General features: G+C 41.6%; 2 protein-coding genes and 1 long non-coding RNA gene across 3 annotated transcripts in view; 2 read left to right on the top strand and 1 right to left on the bottom strand.

The window, feature by feature from the left end:
- LOC308571958 overlaps window positions 1–18,814 on the bottom strand; it is a 59,864-nt gene that overhangs the window by 3,464 nt on the left and 37,586 nt on the right. The window lies entirely within an intron of this gene.
- On the top strand, window positions 732–6,036 carry LOC308571928 (vomeronasal type-2 receptor 26-like). Its single transcript, XM_081167580.1, has 4 exons — window positions 732–1,758; window positions 2,468–2,695; window positions 3,604–3,730; window positions 5,033–6,036. The coding sequence occupies exons 1-4, from the start codon at window positions 922–924 to the stop codon at window positions 5,932–5,934; spliced, it is 2,094 nt and encodes a 697-aa protein (XP_081023706.1). The 5' UTR covers window positions 732–921; the 3' UTR covers window positions 5,935–6,036.
- On the top strand, window positions 14,792–17,792 carry LOC308570704 (uncharacterized protein; the record flags this gene model as incomplete). Its single annotated transcript, XM_081165616.1, has 3 exons — window positions 14,792–15,040; window positions 15,180–16,376; window positions 17,761–17,792. Exons 2-3 carry the CDS (start codon window positions 15,197–15,199, stop codon window positions 17,790–17,792), a joined length of 1,212 nt encoding a protein of 403 aa, XP_081021742.1. The 5' UTR covers window positions 14,792–15,040; window positions 15,180–15,196.

Genomic DNA, 18,814 nt, shown 5'->3' with positions numbered 1-18,814 from the left:
ATACCTCTCTTAGCTTGCATAGAGAATGAGGCTGAATTCAGCACCAGTTGAGAGTGTATCACCAGTTCAGGGCGAGGATGAAATTGGGGACAGAACCATGCACACCACCCTCACCAGCCATTTTTGGATTTGCAGCATTTCCTGCTTAACGAGAAGGGTATCTGAATTGAGTTGCAGGGGAAGCGGGGGAATTCCTTATAGGATAAAAATTCACAAGTATTTCCAAGTACAATAATTATTTCTCTTCACGACACCACACCCAATATGTGAATGTTTAGGTGGAAAGGGCTTTCAAATTAAACAAACCCTGGAGTTATGGCAAATTGCAGATACAGTCCAGTTCTGCAGAAGAACAGCAATAGAATTGAGCAGTTGGTTCCAAAGTGAAATAAATGTTTATAGATGAAATCTAAGTAGTCTTGAAAAAGAAAAGGTAGAAATGGCACTTCTGCTGTGTGTTGGGGTATGTGCTCTGTGAAGAAAAATAAGCTCCAGAAAAGAAATGTGCATCTGACCCAAGTTGCAATTCTGATGCGGTTGCAGTAAATAATGTCTAACACAGTGTTAGGCAATCCGTTGTTTATGACATCGTGTGTCCCTCTGTTCAGTTTAACCCTGACAAATCGGGAAACTTTTTTTAAAAAAAGAATATAGTAGGGAAAATGCCCCTCTCTGGTCAACAGAACAAATGTTTAACAAGCAGGAATGGGAGATGACCTCAGTTTTCAGCCCATCTGCATGTGTGTCTTTTGTATAAATGAGAAAGGGCATGCAACCCCTGGTGGGTGGCAAAGGGCATGTCTGACTAACAGGATTCACCAGAAAATGTATATTAATATTTTGAAAGAACTATGCAAATATTACTTTGCCTCTTCTCTTCCTCCATTGCCTCTTTAGCTCATTTATGGCTCTGCTCCAGTGATGAATGATAAAAGCCCAGGGCTTCCCTTCTACCAGATGGCAGCCTCAGAAGCCCTTCAGTATGAGGGAATTCTCTCTTTGCTTCTGCATTTCAGGTGGACGTGGATTGGAGTCATTGCAATGGACAATGAAAATGGAGAAAGATTTGTGCAAACCATTTCCCCAATGTTTACCAAGAGTGGTGTCTGCTTTGCATTCATAGAAAGAATCCCCAATTTTAGTTTTATATCTGAAATGTATGGCTTGCTACAACAAGCGGCCAATATACAAGATCAAATTTTTAGCAGCAAAGCTAATGTAGTGGTTGCCTCTGGAGAATCTTTTTCCATGGCAATTTTTAGATGGCTTTCATACCTATCAGAACATGATGATATGACCAAGAATGTAAAAAGTAAAGTATGGATAACAACTGCCCAGGTTGAGTTCGCTTCATTTATCTTTCAAAGGTACTGGGGTTCAGAAATATTCAGTGGCGCTATAGCCTTTGAAATTCACTTTAGAAACCCACCAGGATTTCATCAGTATGTTCTGCACAGAAACCCTTCCAGCACAGATGGGGACGGATTTATCAGGAACTTCTGGCAACAGGCCTTTGAATGTGTATTCCCAGACATCACTGCAGACAAGGCAGACGGGAATATTTGCACCGGAGAAGAGAAGTTGGAGAACCTTCCTGGATCTCTTTTTGAAATGAGCATGACAGGCCACAGTTACAGCATCCACAGTGCTGTCTACGCCATGGCCCATGCCTTACATGCCATGTTCAAATCCAGACTCAGACACAGAGGAATTGCAGATGGAGGGAGAGGGAAGAATCCGAATCAAGAGTTTTGGCAGGTAAAGGCTGAACATCCTCAAATGAGAAAGGCCTGTTTCTTCTTGGCACTGTACGGGTTCTGAAAATGCTATCAGTTTGCTCTTTCCTCTCAGAGTTCAAACACTGTATGTGGAAGAAGAACCCAAAACTGAATTTTTAATTCAGCAGACAGAGTAGGAGGTGGTTTCTGCTTTCAAATGGCAGTAGACTCTATAGGGAAGGGAAATGATGGTTGTGTCCTTCTTTGAGCAGTTATTGCCCCATGCTTGAGGAGAAAGCGTTTGTTATGATGGAAGCTTTGCAACCCAATAAGATCCCATGCCATTCATAGATGGGAAGCAGTGGTAACAGTTGAGAGAGATGTTCAGCACTCCCTCTATCCCATATCAACCAAATCCTTTCTTAGAGCCTGTGGTCACAAACTACTGCCGTGTCTTCTGAGATGCTCAGGGAGGGAGGGACAGAGAGTGAGTGAGAGAGAGATCTTGCTGCTTAAACATATTTTATTTGTGGACAATCAGAGAAAGAAGGATTGTAAGGAAGATTGAGAGAGATGCATGTGTGTGAAAGAAAATGCTGACTCTCTCCATGCTTGGGCCTGTATCCACTGACAATTGACCAAATCACCCCCACCATTTGCTGTAGGTTCTTCCCAAAGAAAAAAAATGCTCCTCCCTGCATTAGACTGCAGTCTTTGCTAAACCCCTTTCTTTTCTGCTTTCAATCTAGCTCCATCACTTTCTGAGAAGCATCTCATTTAACAATACTGCAGGAGATGTGGTCTTCATCAACCAGAATGGAGAAGCAGCATCTAGCTTGGATATTATCAATTGCATTATTTTCGCCAACCAAAGTTTGCACAGAGTGAGAGTTGGGAGGATAGATCCACAAGCTCCTCCAGACCAATCATTACTCCTTGATGAAGATGCCATCACATGGCACAGTTGGTTTAACCAGGTAGGGTTGCATTGTTTTCTAATTCAAAAGAGATTCAGTATTGAATAAGCAATCATTATTCACTTGCAAGTCTACTCACTGTTTTTTGTGCCACAAGTTGAGGAGTGGTGTATGACCAAAGCACTGATGTATCAGATTAAGAGCCAATATCTTACTGCTAGAAGCCACACATGGATTAAAAGCAAATATTTTATTAAGGAGGCTGCAAAACAGGAGGACCCTTTTACTACAAAATACAGTTAAGCAAGGCTAACAGTGTAAATATGCCTTATAACAAAAACTAGATTATCTCACCCTAATCCCACCCATTCACAGACCCCACTACAAGTGCATCCATGCAAATGTGGTTTTTGCATCACACAATTTATCATCTGAATGTGGGTAATTAGGACCAGGTCAAATACCAGTTTTTCTTTGAAAGGGCGTTGATATAGAAGGGCAGGTTTTCTTCCAGTAAAATGAAGCCTCTGGGTGCTTGTCCCCAGCACAAGTGGGTATACATGCTCAGAGACCATGAAGCTACAAAGTGGATTTGGAACACTTCCCCAGGAAGCATCTGTTGGGTCCAAGAATAGATGTACCTACTGGCACCAAAATCAGTTCTAGAGCTGTGTATCTAGTTGGCTACATACTCAAAATCAGCAATTATAACAAAATTAACAGGGAAACTTCAAGGTGTACCTTATGGACAGAGCAATTTTTGCAGAACAGATGCACACCCCAGAGCAATAAAGAGGGAACATCACATACTTTCAAACATTACTACTAATAATAAGAAAATAATAAGCCATTACATATTACTGAAATGCTGTGTCAGCTTAGTAACACAGAGACAGGACCGAGAACATAAAGGGTTCCAAATTCATTATTGTCTTGATGAAACTTCTGCTTTTTCATTTATGGATTAGATTCAGCCTCTTTCTGTCTGTACTAAGAGATGTATTCCAGGATCCAGCAAGAAAGTGAAGGAGGGGCAGCCACCTTGCTGCTACGATTGCATCCCATGTGCTGAGGGGAAGATTGCAAACCAGGATGGTAAGAGAAATAAATAGATTAGTAATTAGCATTAAAAAGTGCTGTAAGGACGGTTGAGTTTGTTTCAAAAGAGAAGAAAGAGAAGCTACTGTGAGACGAAGATGTTGTTGTTGTTTAGTCGTTTAGTCGTGTCTGACTCTTCATGACCCCATGGACCAGAGCACGTTAGGCACTCCTGTCTTCCACTGCCTCCCACAGTTTGGTCAAACTCATGCTGGTAGCTTCGAGAACACTCTCCAACTATCTCGTCCTCTGTCTTCCCCTTCTCCTTGTGCCCTCCATCTTTCCCAACATCAGGGTCTTTTCCAGGGAGTCTTCTCTTCTCATGAGGTGGTCAAAGTACTGGAGCCTCAGCTTCAGGATCTGTCCTTCCAGTGAGCACTCAGGACCAATTTCCTTAAGAATGGATTGGTTTGTTCTTCTTGCAGTCCATGGGACTCTCAAGAGCCATAATTCAAAAACATCAATTCTTCGGCGATCAGCCTTCTTTATGGTCCAGCTCTCACTTCCATACATCACTACTGGGAAAACCATAGCTTTTACTATAAGAAGAAGATAGATAAATTTTATTCGCATTAGCCAACAGCCATAGCATCATAAAACAAGAAATATATACAAATAAAAAGACACCAATGGGTAAAAAGGGCAGTCAAATGACCAAGATTATCGTTCAGATAGTGGCCCTTAATCTCATTGCACCCTCAATAAACCTAGCAACCTTTGCTGTTGTCTGATCATTTTGATCTGATAAAAGAAAGAAAGATATGGCCGCAGATGGGAGGCCTGGAATGGTAAGTAAGAGTGGGGTGATATTCTCATTCCTCAGATCTTTATAAAGAGGACAGGACAGGAGAACATGAGCCACTGTTTCCAGATTGCCATCTCCACAGGGGCAGAGTCATTTCTCAGTCTTTTGTGTGATCCTGCCTCTTTGTGATCATTGCCCTTCAGATAGTCTAAATATGTTAATCTAATGAGAATGACTATGCACTGAGAGTAGCAAGGTGGTATGTGGTTCAAATCATATCTAGAAGGGGCTTTTCATTCCTTTTGACTTACACAAGTTACACCCAGGCTAATGTGATGATATGTTCCAAAATCATGAGGAGGAATAGCCCTGCCTCTGCAATTTACAGACCAATAGCTCTGAACCGATTAAATGCAACAATACCACATTAAAGAGCATCAGAGAGTATTAAACGTGTTTTAATTTGAGCAGAGCTCTTTCTTCTCAGACAGAAAGTCAACATTTCAGGAAGCTGACGTGATATGAACTAAAGGTAATTTCATAATTTTTTCCAGATATGAATGACTGTAATAAATGCCCTGACAAAGAATATCCAAGCAAAAACCGAGATGCATGTCTATCCAAGGATATCAGCTTCTTGTCTTATGAAGAACCTTTGGGCATCAGTTTAGCCTGCTGCTCTCTTTTCCTTTCCTTGATCACAGCTCTGGTACTAGGTACATTTATAAAACACCATGACACTCCCATTGTCATTGCAAACAACCGAAACCTCACCTATGCTCTCCTCATCTCTCTCCTGCTCTGCTTCCTTTGTGCATTGCTCTTCATTGGCCGACCTCAGAAAGTCACGTGTCTCCTCCGACAAACAGCTTTCGGCATCCTCTTCTCAACTGCTGTTTCATGCATCCTGGCAAAAACCTTCATGGTGGTTTTGGCCTTCATGGCTACAAAACCAGAATCCAGGATGAGGAAATGGGTGGGGAAAGGACTTGGCCACTCCATTCTACTTTCCTGCTCCATAGTCCAAGCAGGTATATGTACTGTGTGGCTGGCAACCTCTCCCCCATACCCAGATGTGGACATGCACTCTGTGATGGAAGAAATTATACTAGAATGTAATGAGGGGAGTGTGGCCATGTTTTACTGTGTCCTCATCTACATGAGCAGCCTGGCAACTGTAAGTTTTGCTGTGGCTTTCCTCGCCAGGAAGCTACCAGACAGTTTCAATGAAGCCAAGTTTATCACTTTCAGCATGTTGGTCTTCTGCAGTGTTTGGCTGTCGTTTATTCCTTCCTACCTGAGCACCAAGGGAAAATATATGGTGGCTGTAGAGATCTTCTCCATCTTAGCCTCCGGTGTTGGGTTGCTGGGCTGCATCTTTTCCCCAAAATGTTACATAATCATTCTGAGGCCTGAGCTGAACAATAGGGAACAGCTAATAAGGAAGAGAAGGTAAAAAAATAATAACCTCTACTTTGCTGTATCTTGTGCTTTTTTCTTTGTGCGCAGTTGAATATTTGCAAACACTTGTTCAGCAGCTGCCTTACATATTTTTTTCTAGATTCCCCCCCCCCTGGATTTTTCCCCTAGATGTTTTTTCTAGATTTTCCTTGTGGTGATTGATGTTAGGCAATCATAGATATTGACTATTGAATTCACTATGGAAAAAAGAGTGAACAGGGGAACCACCCCTGATGCTCTGAAAAAGCCATTTTCTGTCAGCTCCCAGGAATCCTGACAAAGTTAAGGGACTTATAAGAACCACCATCCTGCCTCATTTTGGGATATATTGAATAATTCCTCAATGTTCAAAAAATCACATTGTCTCCTGATTTTGAAGTGGATGTTAGAATGCTGAAGACAAATGTACAGAATTCAAGGGACACTGTCATCATGTCTATTTTGTCTCTTCTTTTCTTAATGTGGGTGAAGGATTCCAGTTATAGGGAAGTTCACCACATAAATATGATGTACACTCAAGAATTCATATTATTTCCATATGACAGTATCAACCCATTCCTTCACTGCAGAGAAATAATTATGAAATAAAAGCTCCACAATTTATGTTTGGATTGTATAAAAACTACTTTGTCACTTACTAACAGATATATCCCATTTCCATATGTAATGATCACTGCAGTTCAGGTTATAGAAGAGCTAAAAAAGAAGGGAAGGCATTTTGATACTATGATTGTCTTCTGCAGTGTGTGGTTGTCTTTTCTCCCAACTTAAAGGTAAAGGTAAAGGGACCCCTGACCATTAGGTCCAGTCGTGACCGACTCTGGGGTTGCAGCGCTAATCTCGCTTTACTGGCCGAGCGAGCCGGCGTACAGCTTCCAGGTCATATGGCCAGCATGACTAAGCCGCTTCTGGCTCATGGAAATGCCGTTTACCTTCCCACCGGAGTGGTACCTATTTATCTACTTGCACTTTGACGTGCTTTCAAACTGCTAGGTTGACAGGAGCAGGGACCGAGCAACAGGAGCTCAGCCTGCTGCTGGGATTCGAACCACCAACCTTCTGCTCGGCAAGCCCTAGGTTCTGTGGTTTAACCCACAGTGCCACCCGTGTCCCAACTTACTTGAGCACAAAAGGGAAACATATGGTGGCTGTGGAGATCTTCTTCATCTGGCCTCTAGTGTGGCTTACTATGCTGAATCTTTTTCCCAAAATGCCTTGTCATTTTGCTGAGGCCAGAATTGAACAGCAGGGGACAGCTAATACTAGGAAATAAAGAATAATCAAGTACCTCATCAGGTCAACCCACACAGATCTGTAATGAAAACCTATTGATTTCAATTGCATCAGAATCATTAATGCTTCACCAATGCATTACAATTCACAAATGATATGTTTTGAGTTGCAACATGAGTGATATAAATATGGAGTTCACAACACACTCAGTGATAACCATTGTTATTCATAAACAGAGTAGATCCACATAAATATAGTCCACAACTAATGGGCGTGCTCTCAGTATGAATTGGATTGGACATCACCCTTTAAGAATATGTAATGGGTTTAGGGGTTGCTAGTGCGTAAGTTGCCGCCACTCCTGGCTAGGTTACCTGGTTAAACCCTTTCTGACTGAACAGCCTCCAGTATCGTGATTGTCTCAGTCACTGGCAGAATCCGCCAGTGGGCGTTTCATAAACTTCTTCCAGCACAAAAGTTCCTTGACGCCAAGTCTCCTCTTACTCTCCCTGCGTGGAAGTCTTCTGCGCAGGGAGGGTGTGGGCAGCCGAGTACCCGTACTCTCTCCGCTGGTCTCCGGCCTCCTCTCTGATTCCCCCATCTGCCCCCCTACTCTACTGGTGTTACGCTGATTTCCTTCCCCAGCGGATGGGCTGCCTCTCTCCCTACTGGGACCCTCTCCGCCATCCCTCTGGAGCCTTCTCTTCGCCTCTCGCTCCGATGGCAGTTCCCTGACAGAATAATATGACAGTAAATCATAATTATTATTACTTTGAAGTTCCTCAGTTTTCTAAAATTTTCTAATTCTAGAAAATTATTGATATTTTTCTAAATACAAATAGTACACTAAAAAGAAAAAGTAGAAGGGATCTAACATATATCTCTCCCACTTAAGAAAAGGCTTTGGCTGAAATAGGATAAACATGTTTTCTTTCAAATATTACACAGAAACTGTCATTCAAAGCAAGTGATTACCTCTCCTATAATTATTCAGAATCACATCTTCGCCCCTTCCCTAGGGAGCTCCTCTGCCCACATACAGAATGATGAAACTAAGACTGGAGGCTCTTATTAATAAGTATGAAGTGAACATGGTTGGGTCTATAGATATACAGAGGCTCATCAGTATGGCTTTGAATCAGCTAAGTGGGTCACCATTCAAGTTAGTCTCTACTGCTCACAGTCACTTGAATGATAGTAACAGAAGAGGTGAACTTGTTCCTAAATGAATAATCCCTTGCAAGATGGTACTGTTTAGGTTGCTGGTGCTCTTACTGCCACTGCAGGGGATGTGCAAGTATCTTCCTCTTCCTCAGTGTTCCATCAGAGAACCTGTCCCTATTCTCCACAAATATTATCAGTCAGGAGACCTCATCATTGCTGGCATTATTTCACAGATCTATATATTTTCAGATACCCTATCCTTTGAAAAACACCCGTCTCAGGAATTTTCGGATGACCATATGTAAGTAGGTGAATTCCCCCCCCCTCCCCGGGAGGGGAGCGGTAGTATTCTGTAAATAAATTTACAGCAATCCCAGCCAGTGTGTTTGAATAAAAGAAGGGACCTAGCATCTATCTCTCCCGCTTAAGAAAAGGCTTTGGCTGAGATGTGACGAACATATTTTTGTTGAATCATTACAGAGAATTTGTAACTCAAAGCAAGTGATTATTTCTGTAATTAAGAGATTATTCAAAATTACATCTTCTTCCCTTCCCTAGGGACCTCCTCTGTCCGCATGCAGAATGATAAAAATGAGACTGGAGTGTCTAATGAATAACTTTGAAATATACAGAGTTCAGTCTATAGACATACCTAGACTCATCAGTCTGGCTTTGAATCAGCTGAGTGAGTGACCATACAAGTTCAGCTGAGTGAGTGACCATACAAGTTAGGCTTTGCTGCTCAGGATCACTGGAATGGCAGTAACAGATGAGGTGAACTTGTGCCTAAATGAATAATCCCTTTCAAGATGGTAGTGTTTTGGTTGCTGGTGCTCTTACTGTTGGTGCAGGGGATGTGCACGTTGCTGCATATTTCTCAATGTTCCATCAGAGAACCTGTCCCTATTCTTCACAAATATTATCAATCAGGAGATCTCATCATTGCTGGCATTATTTCTCAGATCTACATATTTTCAGATACCCTATCCTTTGAAAAACACCCATCTCGGGAATTTTCAGATGACCATATGTAAGTATCTGAATTTTGAAAACAAACAAATATATTATAACCAAAAGAAATTTATAACATACCCAGGCAGCCTGTTGGACTTCACTTGGATTTAGCTCTAGTGGTCTGACAAATAATTTGACCCTCATTTCCTTACATCCACCGCATTTGATCTTACATTTATACAAGCAGGAATCTGATATCTAAACCCATCCTCTGGAAGTTATGTAAACTCAATATGGCAATAAACAGCGTATTAGGCAAGATAATATTTGTGTTCTCTCTCCATTTCACTTTGGGATATTTGACAGAACTCCTGGAACTGATTTAAATTGGGGTATTGTAAACAGATCGTTAAGTTTTCCTACTCAATTTGGTAGGAAAAAGTGGAGGTATAATGCATCTTGAAAAATTTAATGCATTTCCTAGTGCAGAGCAGCTAACACATAAGCCAAGTTCAACTATTATTTTCTTAGCCCTCCCCCTTCACTAAAGCCTCAGTAGTTGTAGCAGTGGATAAAAAAGCACGTTCACTGTTGGGTATAGTAATCCTTTAAAGAATAGAGGAGGAGCCATTTTTCTGCTTATAGGAATTCTTGCTTGCACACATACTAACCTGATCAAGTCAGTGGAAATGTGGGGAGAAGGTCTGTGCACATCTGCTTGTGTGTGTATGGTGTGTGTGTATGTGTGTGTATGTGTTCATGCATATCAAAGAGAAAAATAACTACCAAACATTTAGAAGACATCTGAAGGCAGCACTGTTTAGGGAAGCTTTTAATGTTTAATAGGTTATTGTATTTTAGTGTTTTGCTGGAAGCCGCCCAGAGTGGCTGGGGAAACCCAACCAGATGGGCAGGGTATAAATAATTATTATTATTATTATTATTATTATTATTATTATTATTATTATTATTATTATTAGGTGACCACATATACTACTGATTCACATACTGTTTTATAATCTAGTCTTCTTTTACACACCTGGGAAATGTGAGATTACAAACTATTTTTGAATTGGATACTGCACTGAAAAGAAGTCAATGTTATGATCTGAAGCAGATGAACCTTGATGCAGCATGTAACTCTCAATACAGGGTGCTGACTCACCTCTACCAGCACATCCTGGCCTTGGCATTTGCTGTAAAGGAGATCAATGAAACTCCCCAGATCTTGCCCAACGTCACCCTGGGCTTCCACATTTATAACAGCCATTTCAGTGCAAGCTGGACCTATGAAGCCTCAATAGAGCTTCTCTCAAGAAGGGCCAAGGTCATCCCGAACTATAAATGTGATGCTGAGAGCACTCCAATAGCAGTCATTGGGGGACCTAACTCTAATGTCTGTCTTCATATGGCACCCATCCTGTGTACCTACAAGATACCACAAGTAAGATGCAAATTCATTCACACCTGAATTTCACCGAATTCACGCTTTCAGAAGCAATACATGAAATCAAATGCAGCCATTCTCCAAAATTCACACTTCCCTGAATTGTGCAAAGAATGTATCCTGTCAAACAATGTGTCAAAAATGCATAGAGGAAGCTAAACTGTGCATAAAAATGCACGTTAGTAAAAATAACATTAAAATGCAATGTATTAGTGAAATTGCTTTGCAAAAATGTGCATGTGAGGCAAAAATAGTATATAAGAGTTGTATTTATGAATTTTCTTGAGGCTTTTTTTAAAAAGCTAATTGATGTGGTTGTGTGGAGAATTAAACATAAGATTTAAAAACACAAAATTGGGATTAAATATTGACAGATCTATCCATTGTTGACACATGAATACACAGAGAGAGCAATAAAGGAGGAGTTGTAAGGATGGTGCATCAGATTCAGGCAAAGCCCAAATCTTGAACTTAATTTGGCCAATTTGGGTGGAATGAGATGAGTTAGGTAGAGACAGTCCCAAATTCAGTCTGGCCCCCATAAGTGCTCTTAGGATGTCGGGGACAGGGTCTTGGGTCGGAAGATTTGTCAGCGCGTGACTGTACCAAGCAGTGGACTGAAACACACAATCAGATGGAGCAGTAGAATCCCCTAGGCAGAGCATCTGGTGAGCTGAGGTTTCAATCCTGCTGCTTGCAAGGGTCTGCTTCCTTGGAGTATTCTTTGCAGGGAATGCACAGGGAAAGTAGATCCCGGCAGGTAAGCAGAGAATTCAATCTTGCAATCTGTAGGATCTGCCTCACCAGTATAGTCCCTGCCAAAAATGAACAGTAGAAGGTGACCCTGGCAGGATTGTATCCTCCACTCATCATTGGAGAATTCACTCATGCAGCAGCTATTTCCGATTTTTTTAAATCACTGTGAGTTTGCATTGTTATGCTGAGTGTAATATTTTTTTAAAAAAAAATTGTAATAATGCTGTCACTATTGTGAGCAGCTTCAAGATAAAATTTGTTGTTTGAATAAAAAATGTAAAATGAGCTGCTCTCCGCAGTCTCATAGTAGTGGGTCATACATATCTTTGTGTGGCATTGCCTCTCACTGATAGAAGCAATTGGCTTTCATTCACATTAATCCCCCTTATATAAACATTGAAGGATAGATTGGGTTTCCAATGATGTTTGGACAATGTGGCAAGCCTCTCACTAAAAATTCACACACACAACACAAATACACAAAAGCAACCTTTTAAAATTGTAAATCACTTTCCTCCCTTACTTCTTTTTTTAAAATCCTTAGCTTATATATGGTTCTTCCCCAGTCATGAATAAACAATCTCAAGGAGTTTTCATCCACCAGATGTTTCCAAATGGAGACCATCAATATAGAGGAATCATCAAGATACTGCTGCATTTCCAGTGGACATGGATTGGAGTGGTTTCTCAAGATGGGGAAAATACAGAAGGGTTTATAGAGAATGTACTCCCAATGTTTTCCCAGTGGCATCTGCTTTGACTTCATAGAAAAATTCCCCAAACAAACAACATCCAGTGGTATCACTGACATGGTGGGGGAGGGCTTTCACAGTGTCAGTGTTATTATGGGAAGCACTACAAATGTTGTGGTCGTACATGGAGAAATTCAGACCATGATGGCATTGAAAATGGTGCCCCAAGTTGTACAATTTGAACATATACCAATGAGGACCAAGGGCAAAGTCTGGTTCATGACAGCCCAGATGGATATCACATCATTTCCATTTCAAAGAAATTGGGACATAAGTTTCCTTCATGGTTCTCTTTCCCTTGCAATTCACTCAGTGAATCTCTTAGCTTTCCAGAAGTTCCTTCAGATCAAGAACCCAAGCACAGAAAAAGAAGATGGTTTTATCAAGGACTTCTGGGAAGTGTCATTTAACTGTTCATTCCCCAGTTCTGTGGCATATAATATAGGTGGGCAAATTTGCACTGGGGAGAAGAAGATGGAGGCACTTCCCATGTCTGTTTTTGAAATGAAAATGACTGCTCATAGCTATACCATCTACAATGCAGTCTATGCAGTGGCACATGCTTTGCACACCATGGTTTCATCACAATTCAAGGTCAGTAGAATGGCGGAGGGTGTAAGATGGGAGCTTCCAAATTCACAACCGTGGCAGGTAATGTCCTGAAGATACCACCATATATATATATATATATATATATATATATATATATATATATATGCAGGTTTTGGTGTCTTCGGGTATCTTCCCGTGTAAGAGTTGGGGTGTCTAGGCGACGTTTCGACGAGGTCTCACTCGTCATCTTCAGGCTGGTGCTTTCGGCTTCTTGTTACTAGAACAGAGCAGGATCTCAGTGTTTGAGTTCCTATAAATACTGTTGAGGGGGTGTGGTGTATAGCCTCCAACGTTCTGGGCAGAGAGGAAGTTCCCAGGTTATTGTGCCTTTTCTTCTTTTGTTCATTAATTACTTGAGGGATATCTTGAGTGATTTCTTGAGTGATATTCTGAGTACCACTTAGGAGGGTCATTAGGTGTGGATTAGTTGCTAAAGCTTTCGTGTCTTGACCTCTTGAGCTTGTAAAGAGTTTTTCTGAGAAGATGGCTGTACTGCACTTAGTTGTGCTCTGGCTTGGCTTCGTGTATAGGGGCGAGCTGTGGTTTTGTGCCCTGTGCCAGCCAGATCTGTGTTGGGATTGCAGGGGGGTGCAGCATCCGGAGGTGCCACTATGGTTTGGCTACTGGATGGTGTCTGTAATTTATCTGTGGAGAGGGTCTGGGTTTGGGTCTGGTGTGGTTGATTGGAGATGGCGTTCTGTGTGCCTCTGGTTCTGGTGTCGGTTTTTGTGGGGAGGGCTAATTTCCAGATGTCTGGCAGGCGGGACGTGTCGTCACGCTTGTTCATGTTGTGAGGGTGTTTCTCTATCTCGATGGCTTCCATGATTATTCTCTTGTGGTGATGTTCCATGTTAAAGAGCAATTTGGAATCTGCAAAATTAATTTCGTGTCCTGTTTCTTTCATGTGTTGGTAAAGAGAGGAAGTTTTTTCTTCTTTTTTGACGGCATTCTTGTGTTCTGCGATACGTGCATTTATTCGTCTGTTTGTTTGTCCAATGTACGTGGCCGGGCAGACTTTGCAGGGTATTTCATAGACCCCTTGGTTTTCTAACTGGATTTTATCTTTTGGGTTTCTGAGGATATTGGCTATTTTTTGGTTGGTGCAAAAGGCTGTTTTGATATTGTGTTTATGGAGGATTTTGCTAATTTTATCTGTAGTGCCCTTGATATAAGGAAGGAGGGCCATGCCATTGTTTTCTTCTGTGTCTTGGTTTTTGGGGGGTGTTTCTTTTTGGATTAGCTTCGTAACCCTGTTTTGCTGGTATCCGTTGGCGATTAACACATTTGAGAGATTCTGTAACTCAGTTGTCAAGTGGTCTTTGTCAGCCAGGCGTTTGGTTCTGGAGATGAGAGTCTTGGCTACGGAGTTTATTTGTGCAGGGTGGTGGTGTGATTGTGCATGTAAGTAGCGGTTGGTGTGTGTTTTTTTCCGGTAGATAGTGTGTCCTAGGGAGCCATCAGGTTTTTTGTAGATTAGGACGTCAAGGAAGGGAAGTTGGTTGTTGGCTTCTATTTCCATAGTGAATTGTATTTTGGGGTGTAGGCTGTTGAGATGTGTGAGGAAGCTATCTAGTTTTTCCTTCCCGTGTGGCCAAATTACAAAGGTGTCGTCAACATATCTGAGCCAAAGTTTGGGTTTGTGTTCTGACTTGTCTAAAGCATTAGTTTCAAAGTGTTCCATGTACAGATTTGCGATGACCGGTGAGAGGGGTGATCCCATAGGTGCTCCTTCTATCTGTTTGTATCTTTGTCCATTGTGGATGAAGTACGTGTTGGTTAGGCAGTGGTTGGTCAGGTCCAGGATGTATTCGGGGGGATTGTATTTGTTTTGAATGGCTGTCAAGGCTTCATTAATGGGCACTTGTGTGAAGAGAGATACAACATCGAAGCTCACAAGTAGGTCATCGGGATGTAGGTTTTGCTTCTTTATTGTTTCTATGAACTGGAAGGAGTTTGTAACGTGTGAAGCGATAGATTCTGCATAGGGCTGAAGTTGCTTAGCGAGGAATTTAGCGAGATTTTGTAGAGGTGAGCCTATGGAGCTGACTATTGGTCTGAGTGGTGTTCCTTCTTTGTGTATCTTGGGGAGACCGTAGAGTTTGGGGCATCTGGATGATTTTTCTCTGGGGATGATTCTTAGCTGGATTTCTTCACTGATAGGAGAGGCTTTTATTTTGGATTTGGTGGTTTTTTCCAGATAGGTGGTGGGATCTGTTTTTATAGGTTGGTAGGTAGGGTCTTGCAATTTACACAAAGAAGAACAAAAAGCACTCACCAACCTGAGGAAAGACAACAACATAATCATTCTCCCAGCAGACAAAGGTAATGCCACTGTTGTGATGAACACATCGGACTACCAAGCAAAACTATCAAATCTACTCCAAGACCCTACCTACCAACCTATAAAAACAGATCCCACCACCTATCTGGAAAAAACCACCAAATCCAAAATAAAAGCCTCTCCTATCAGTGAAGAAATCCAGCTAAGAATCATCCCCAGAGAAAAATCATCCAGATGCCCCAAACTCTACGGTCTCCCCAAGATACACAAAGAAGGAACACCACTCAGACCAATAGTCAGCTCCATAGGCTCACCTCTACAAAATCTCGCTAAATTCCTCGCTAAGCAACTTCAGCCCTATGCAGAATCTATCGCTTCACACGTTACAAACTCCTTCCAGTTCATAGAAACAATAAAGAAGCAAAACCTACATCCCGATGACCTACTTGTGAGCTTCGATGTTGTATCTCTCTTCACACAAGTGCCCATTAATGAAGCCTTGACAGCCATTCAAAACAAATACAATCCCCCCGAATACATCCTGGACCTGACCAACCACTGCCTAACCAACACGTACTTCATCCACAATGGACAAAGATACAAACAGATAGAAGGAGCACCTATGGGATCACCCCTCTCACCGGTCATCGCAAATCTGTACATGGAACACTTTGAAACCAATGCTTTAGACAAGTCAGAACACAAACCCAAACTTTGGCTCAGATATGTTGACGACACCTTTGTAATTTGGCCACACGGGAAGGAAAAACTAGATAGCTTCCTCACACATCTCAACAGCCTACACCCCAAAATACAATTCACTATGGAAATAGAAGCCAACAACCAACTTCCCTTCCTTGACGTCCTAATCTACAAAAAACCTGATGGCTCCCTAGGACACACTATCTACCGGAAAAAAACACACACCAACCGCTACTTACATGCACAATCACACCACCACCCTGCACAAATAAACTCCGTAGCCAAGACTCTCATCTCCAGAACCAAACGCCTGGCTGACAAAGACCACTTGACAACTGAGTTACAGAATCTCTCAAATGTGTTAATCGCCAACGGATACCAGCAAAACAGGGTTACGAAGCTAATCCAAAAAGAAACACCCCCCAAAAACCAAGACACAGAAGAAAACAATGGCATGGCCCTCCTTCCTTATATCAAGGGCACTACAGATAAAATTAGCAAAATCCTCCATAAACACAATATCAAAACAGCCTTTTGCACCAACCAAAAAATAGCCAATATCCTCAGAAACCCAAAAGATAAAATCCAGTTAGAAAACCAAGGGGTCTATGAAATACCCTGCAAAGTCTGCCCGGCCACGTACATTGGACAAACAAACAGACGAATAAATGCACGTATCGCAGAACACAAGAATGCCGTCAAAAAAGAAGAAAAAACTTCCTCTCTTTACCAACACATGAAAGAAACAGGACACGAAATTAATTTTGCAGATTCCAAATTGCTCTTTAACATGGAACATCACCACAAGAGAATAATCATGGAAGCCATCGAGATAGAGAAACACCCTCACAACATGAACAAGCGTGACGACACGTCCCGCCTGCCAGACATCTGGAAATTAGCCCTCCCCACAAAAACCGACACCAGAACCAGAGGCACACAGAACGCCATCTCCAATCAACCACACCAGACCCAAACCCAGACCCTCTCCACAGATAAATTACAGACACCATCCAGTAGCCAAACCATAGTGGCACCTCCGGATGCTGCACCCCCCTGCAATCCCAACACAGATCTGGCTGGCACAGGGCACAAAACCACAGCTCGCCCCTATACACGAAGCCAAGCCAGAGCACAACTAAGTGCAGTACAGCCATCTTCTCAGAAAAACTCTTTACAAGCTCAAGAGGTCAAGACACGAAAGCTTTAGCAACTAATCCACACCTAATGACCCTCCTAAGTGGTACTCAGAATATCACTCAAGAAATCACTCAAGATATCCCTCAAGTAATTAATGAACAAAAGAAGAAAAGGCACAATAACCTGGGAACTTCCTCTCTGCCCAGAACGTTGGAGGCTATACACCACACCCCCTCAACAGTATTTATAGGAACTCAAACACTGAGATCCTGCTCTGTTCTAGTAACAAGAAGCCGAAAGCACCAGCCTGAAGATGACGAGTGAGACCTCGTCGAAACGTCGCCTAGACACCCCAACTCTTACACGGGAAGACACCCGAAGACACCAAAACCTACATATATATATATATATATATATATATATATATATATATATATATATATATATATATATATATATATTGGGGGGAATGGGCAACCTTTCTTAAACTTCCATGAGATTAACAAGAAAATTATTCTCAGAGAAAAACTTTACAATACATCTAGCCTATGGTTTTCTCCGAATTCAAGCTCAGGGGAATGACTGATGGAGTAAGATGGGAACTTCCAAATCAACAACTGTGGTAGGTAATGTCCTGATCAGATGAAAGCTGAAGATACCTATGTATCTTTTGGTGAAAAAATGATGGGCGAGCTTTATCAAACTTCCATGAGATTAACAAGAAAGTTAATCTCATACAAAACCTTTACCATACTTCATGCCTTTAATTTCCCTCTGCAGCAGAGATTAACAGAACTCCTCTTAGTTTGTAAAAGAATTTCTTTCCATCCCTCCACAGTCAAGGTAGCAGGTTCAGCTGTGCATCTTTTTTGTGGAGGGAGTTCCAAAACATTGTGCTGCTCTGATATTTTGTCCAGTATGTAATTCAACCATTCCTTGCGGAGGATCGGAGAAGATGGTGGCATCATTTATTTGATTAAAACTTTGGTTAGTTTTAAGTTCATCTGTTCTTTGGTGGAGATGAACATGCCTGACATATAGGATCCATGTGACCTCTTTCGTTGATGTTTCATTTAGGTTTGATTATGTATTGCACTTCACTCTAGGATTTCTAAGTGTAGAGTGGGCTTGAAATATGTTTTTACTATGTTGGGGCTAGGGTATCAAAGATTTCTTTAGACTGGCTACAATTGCATAGAAAGCTGCTTTCTACCAAGTGGAGACCACTGGTCCATGTAGATCAGTATTGTCTACACTGGCAGCAACTCCCAAGTTTTTGATGAAGATACCAGGGATTGAACCTGGAACCTTCTGCAATTAAAACATGAGTCACTAGTGAGCCAAAGCCCTTCCCCAGCTGCCTTACTGGAGAAGCAGAAAAGGGTATCACTGCCCCTTTCCTTGCAGTTTTGAAAATACCAGAAGCAGCAACAGTGCTGCCAACCATATCGTTGGCAGTCGCGATATCTCACTCCACAATAGATACATCCATACCACAGACTTAAACCATGGGGACTGTGGTCTTTTAAAGATAGAAGAGGTCTCTTTATGGAAAAATCTTAACGTCTCTTGATAAGCCTACAATGAGGAAAGTTCTTTAGTGTAACACAAAACAGTGGAAGTTAAAGTAGTGGTGCAGATGTGGCCAATATTCCATGGTTTGGGATTTTAAGTGACCTTTTGCTGTTTCTAACATTAGCTTGCACAAAGATTTCATGGGATCATAATCCTGAGCCTTTTCACTGTGTTGTATGATAATATAATAAGAGCATTTATATATTCTTTCTTATTTTTATTATTTAGCTCCATCACATTCTCAGAAGTATTTCGTTTA

Source organism: Podarcis bocagei (assembly GCF_964188305.1).
Source record: "Podarcis bocagei genome assembly, chromosome: 13".
Taxonomy (NCBI): Eukaryota; Metazoa; Chordata; class Lepidosauria; order Squamata; family Lacertidae; genus Podarcis; species Podarcis bocagei.
This window is presented reverse-complemented; position numbering and strand designations above follow the sequence as displayed.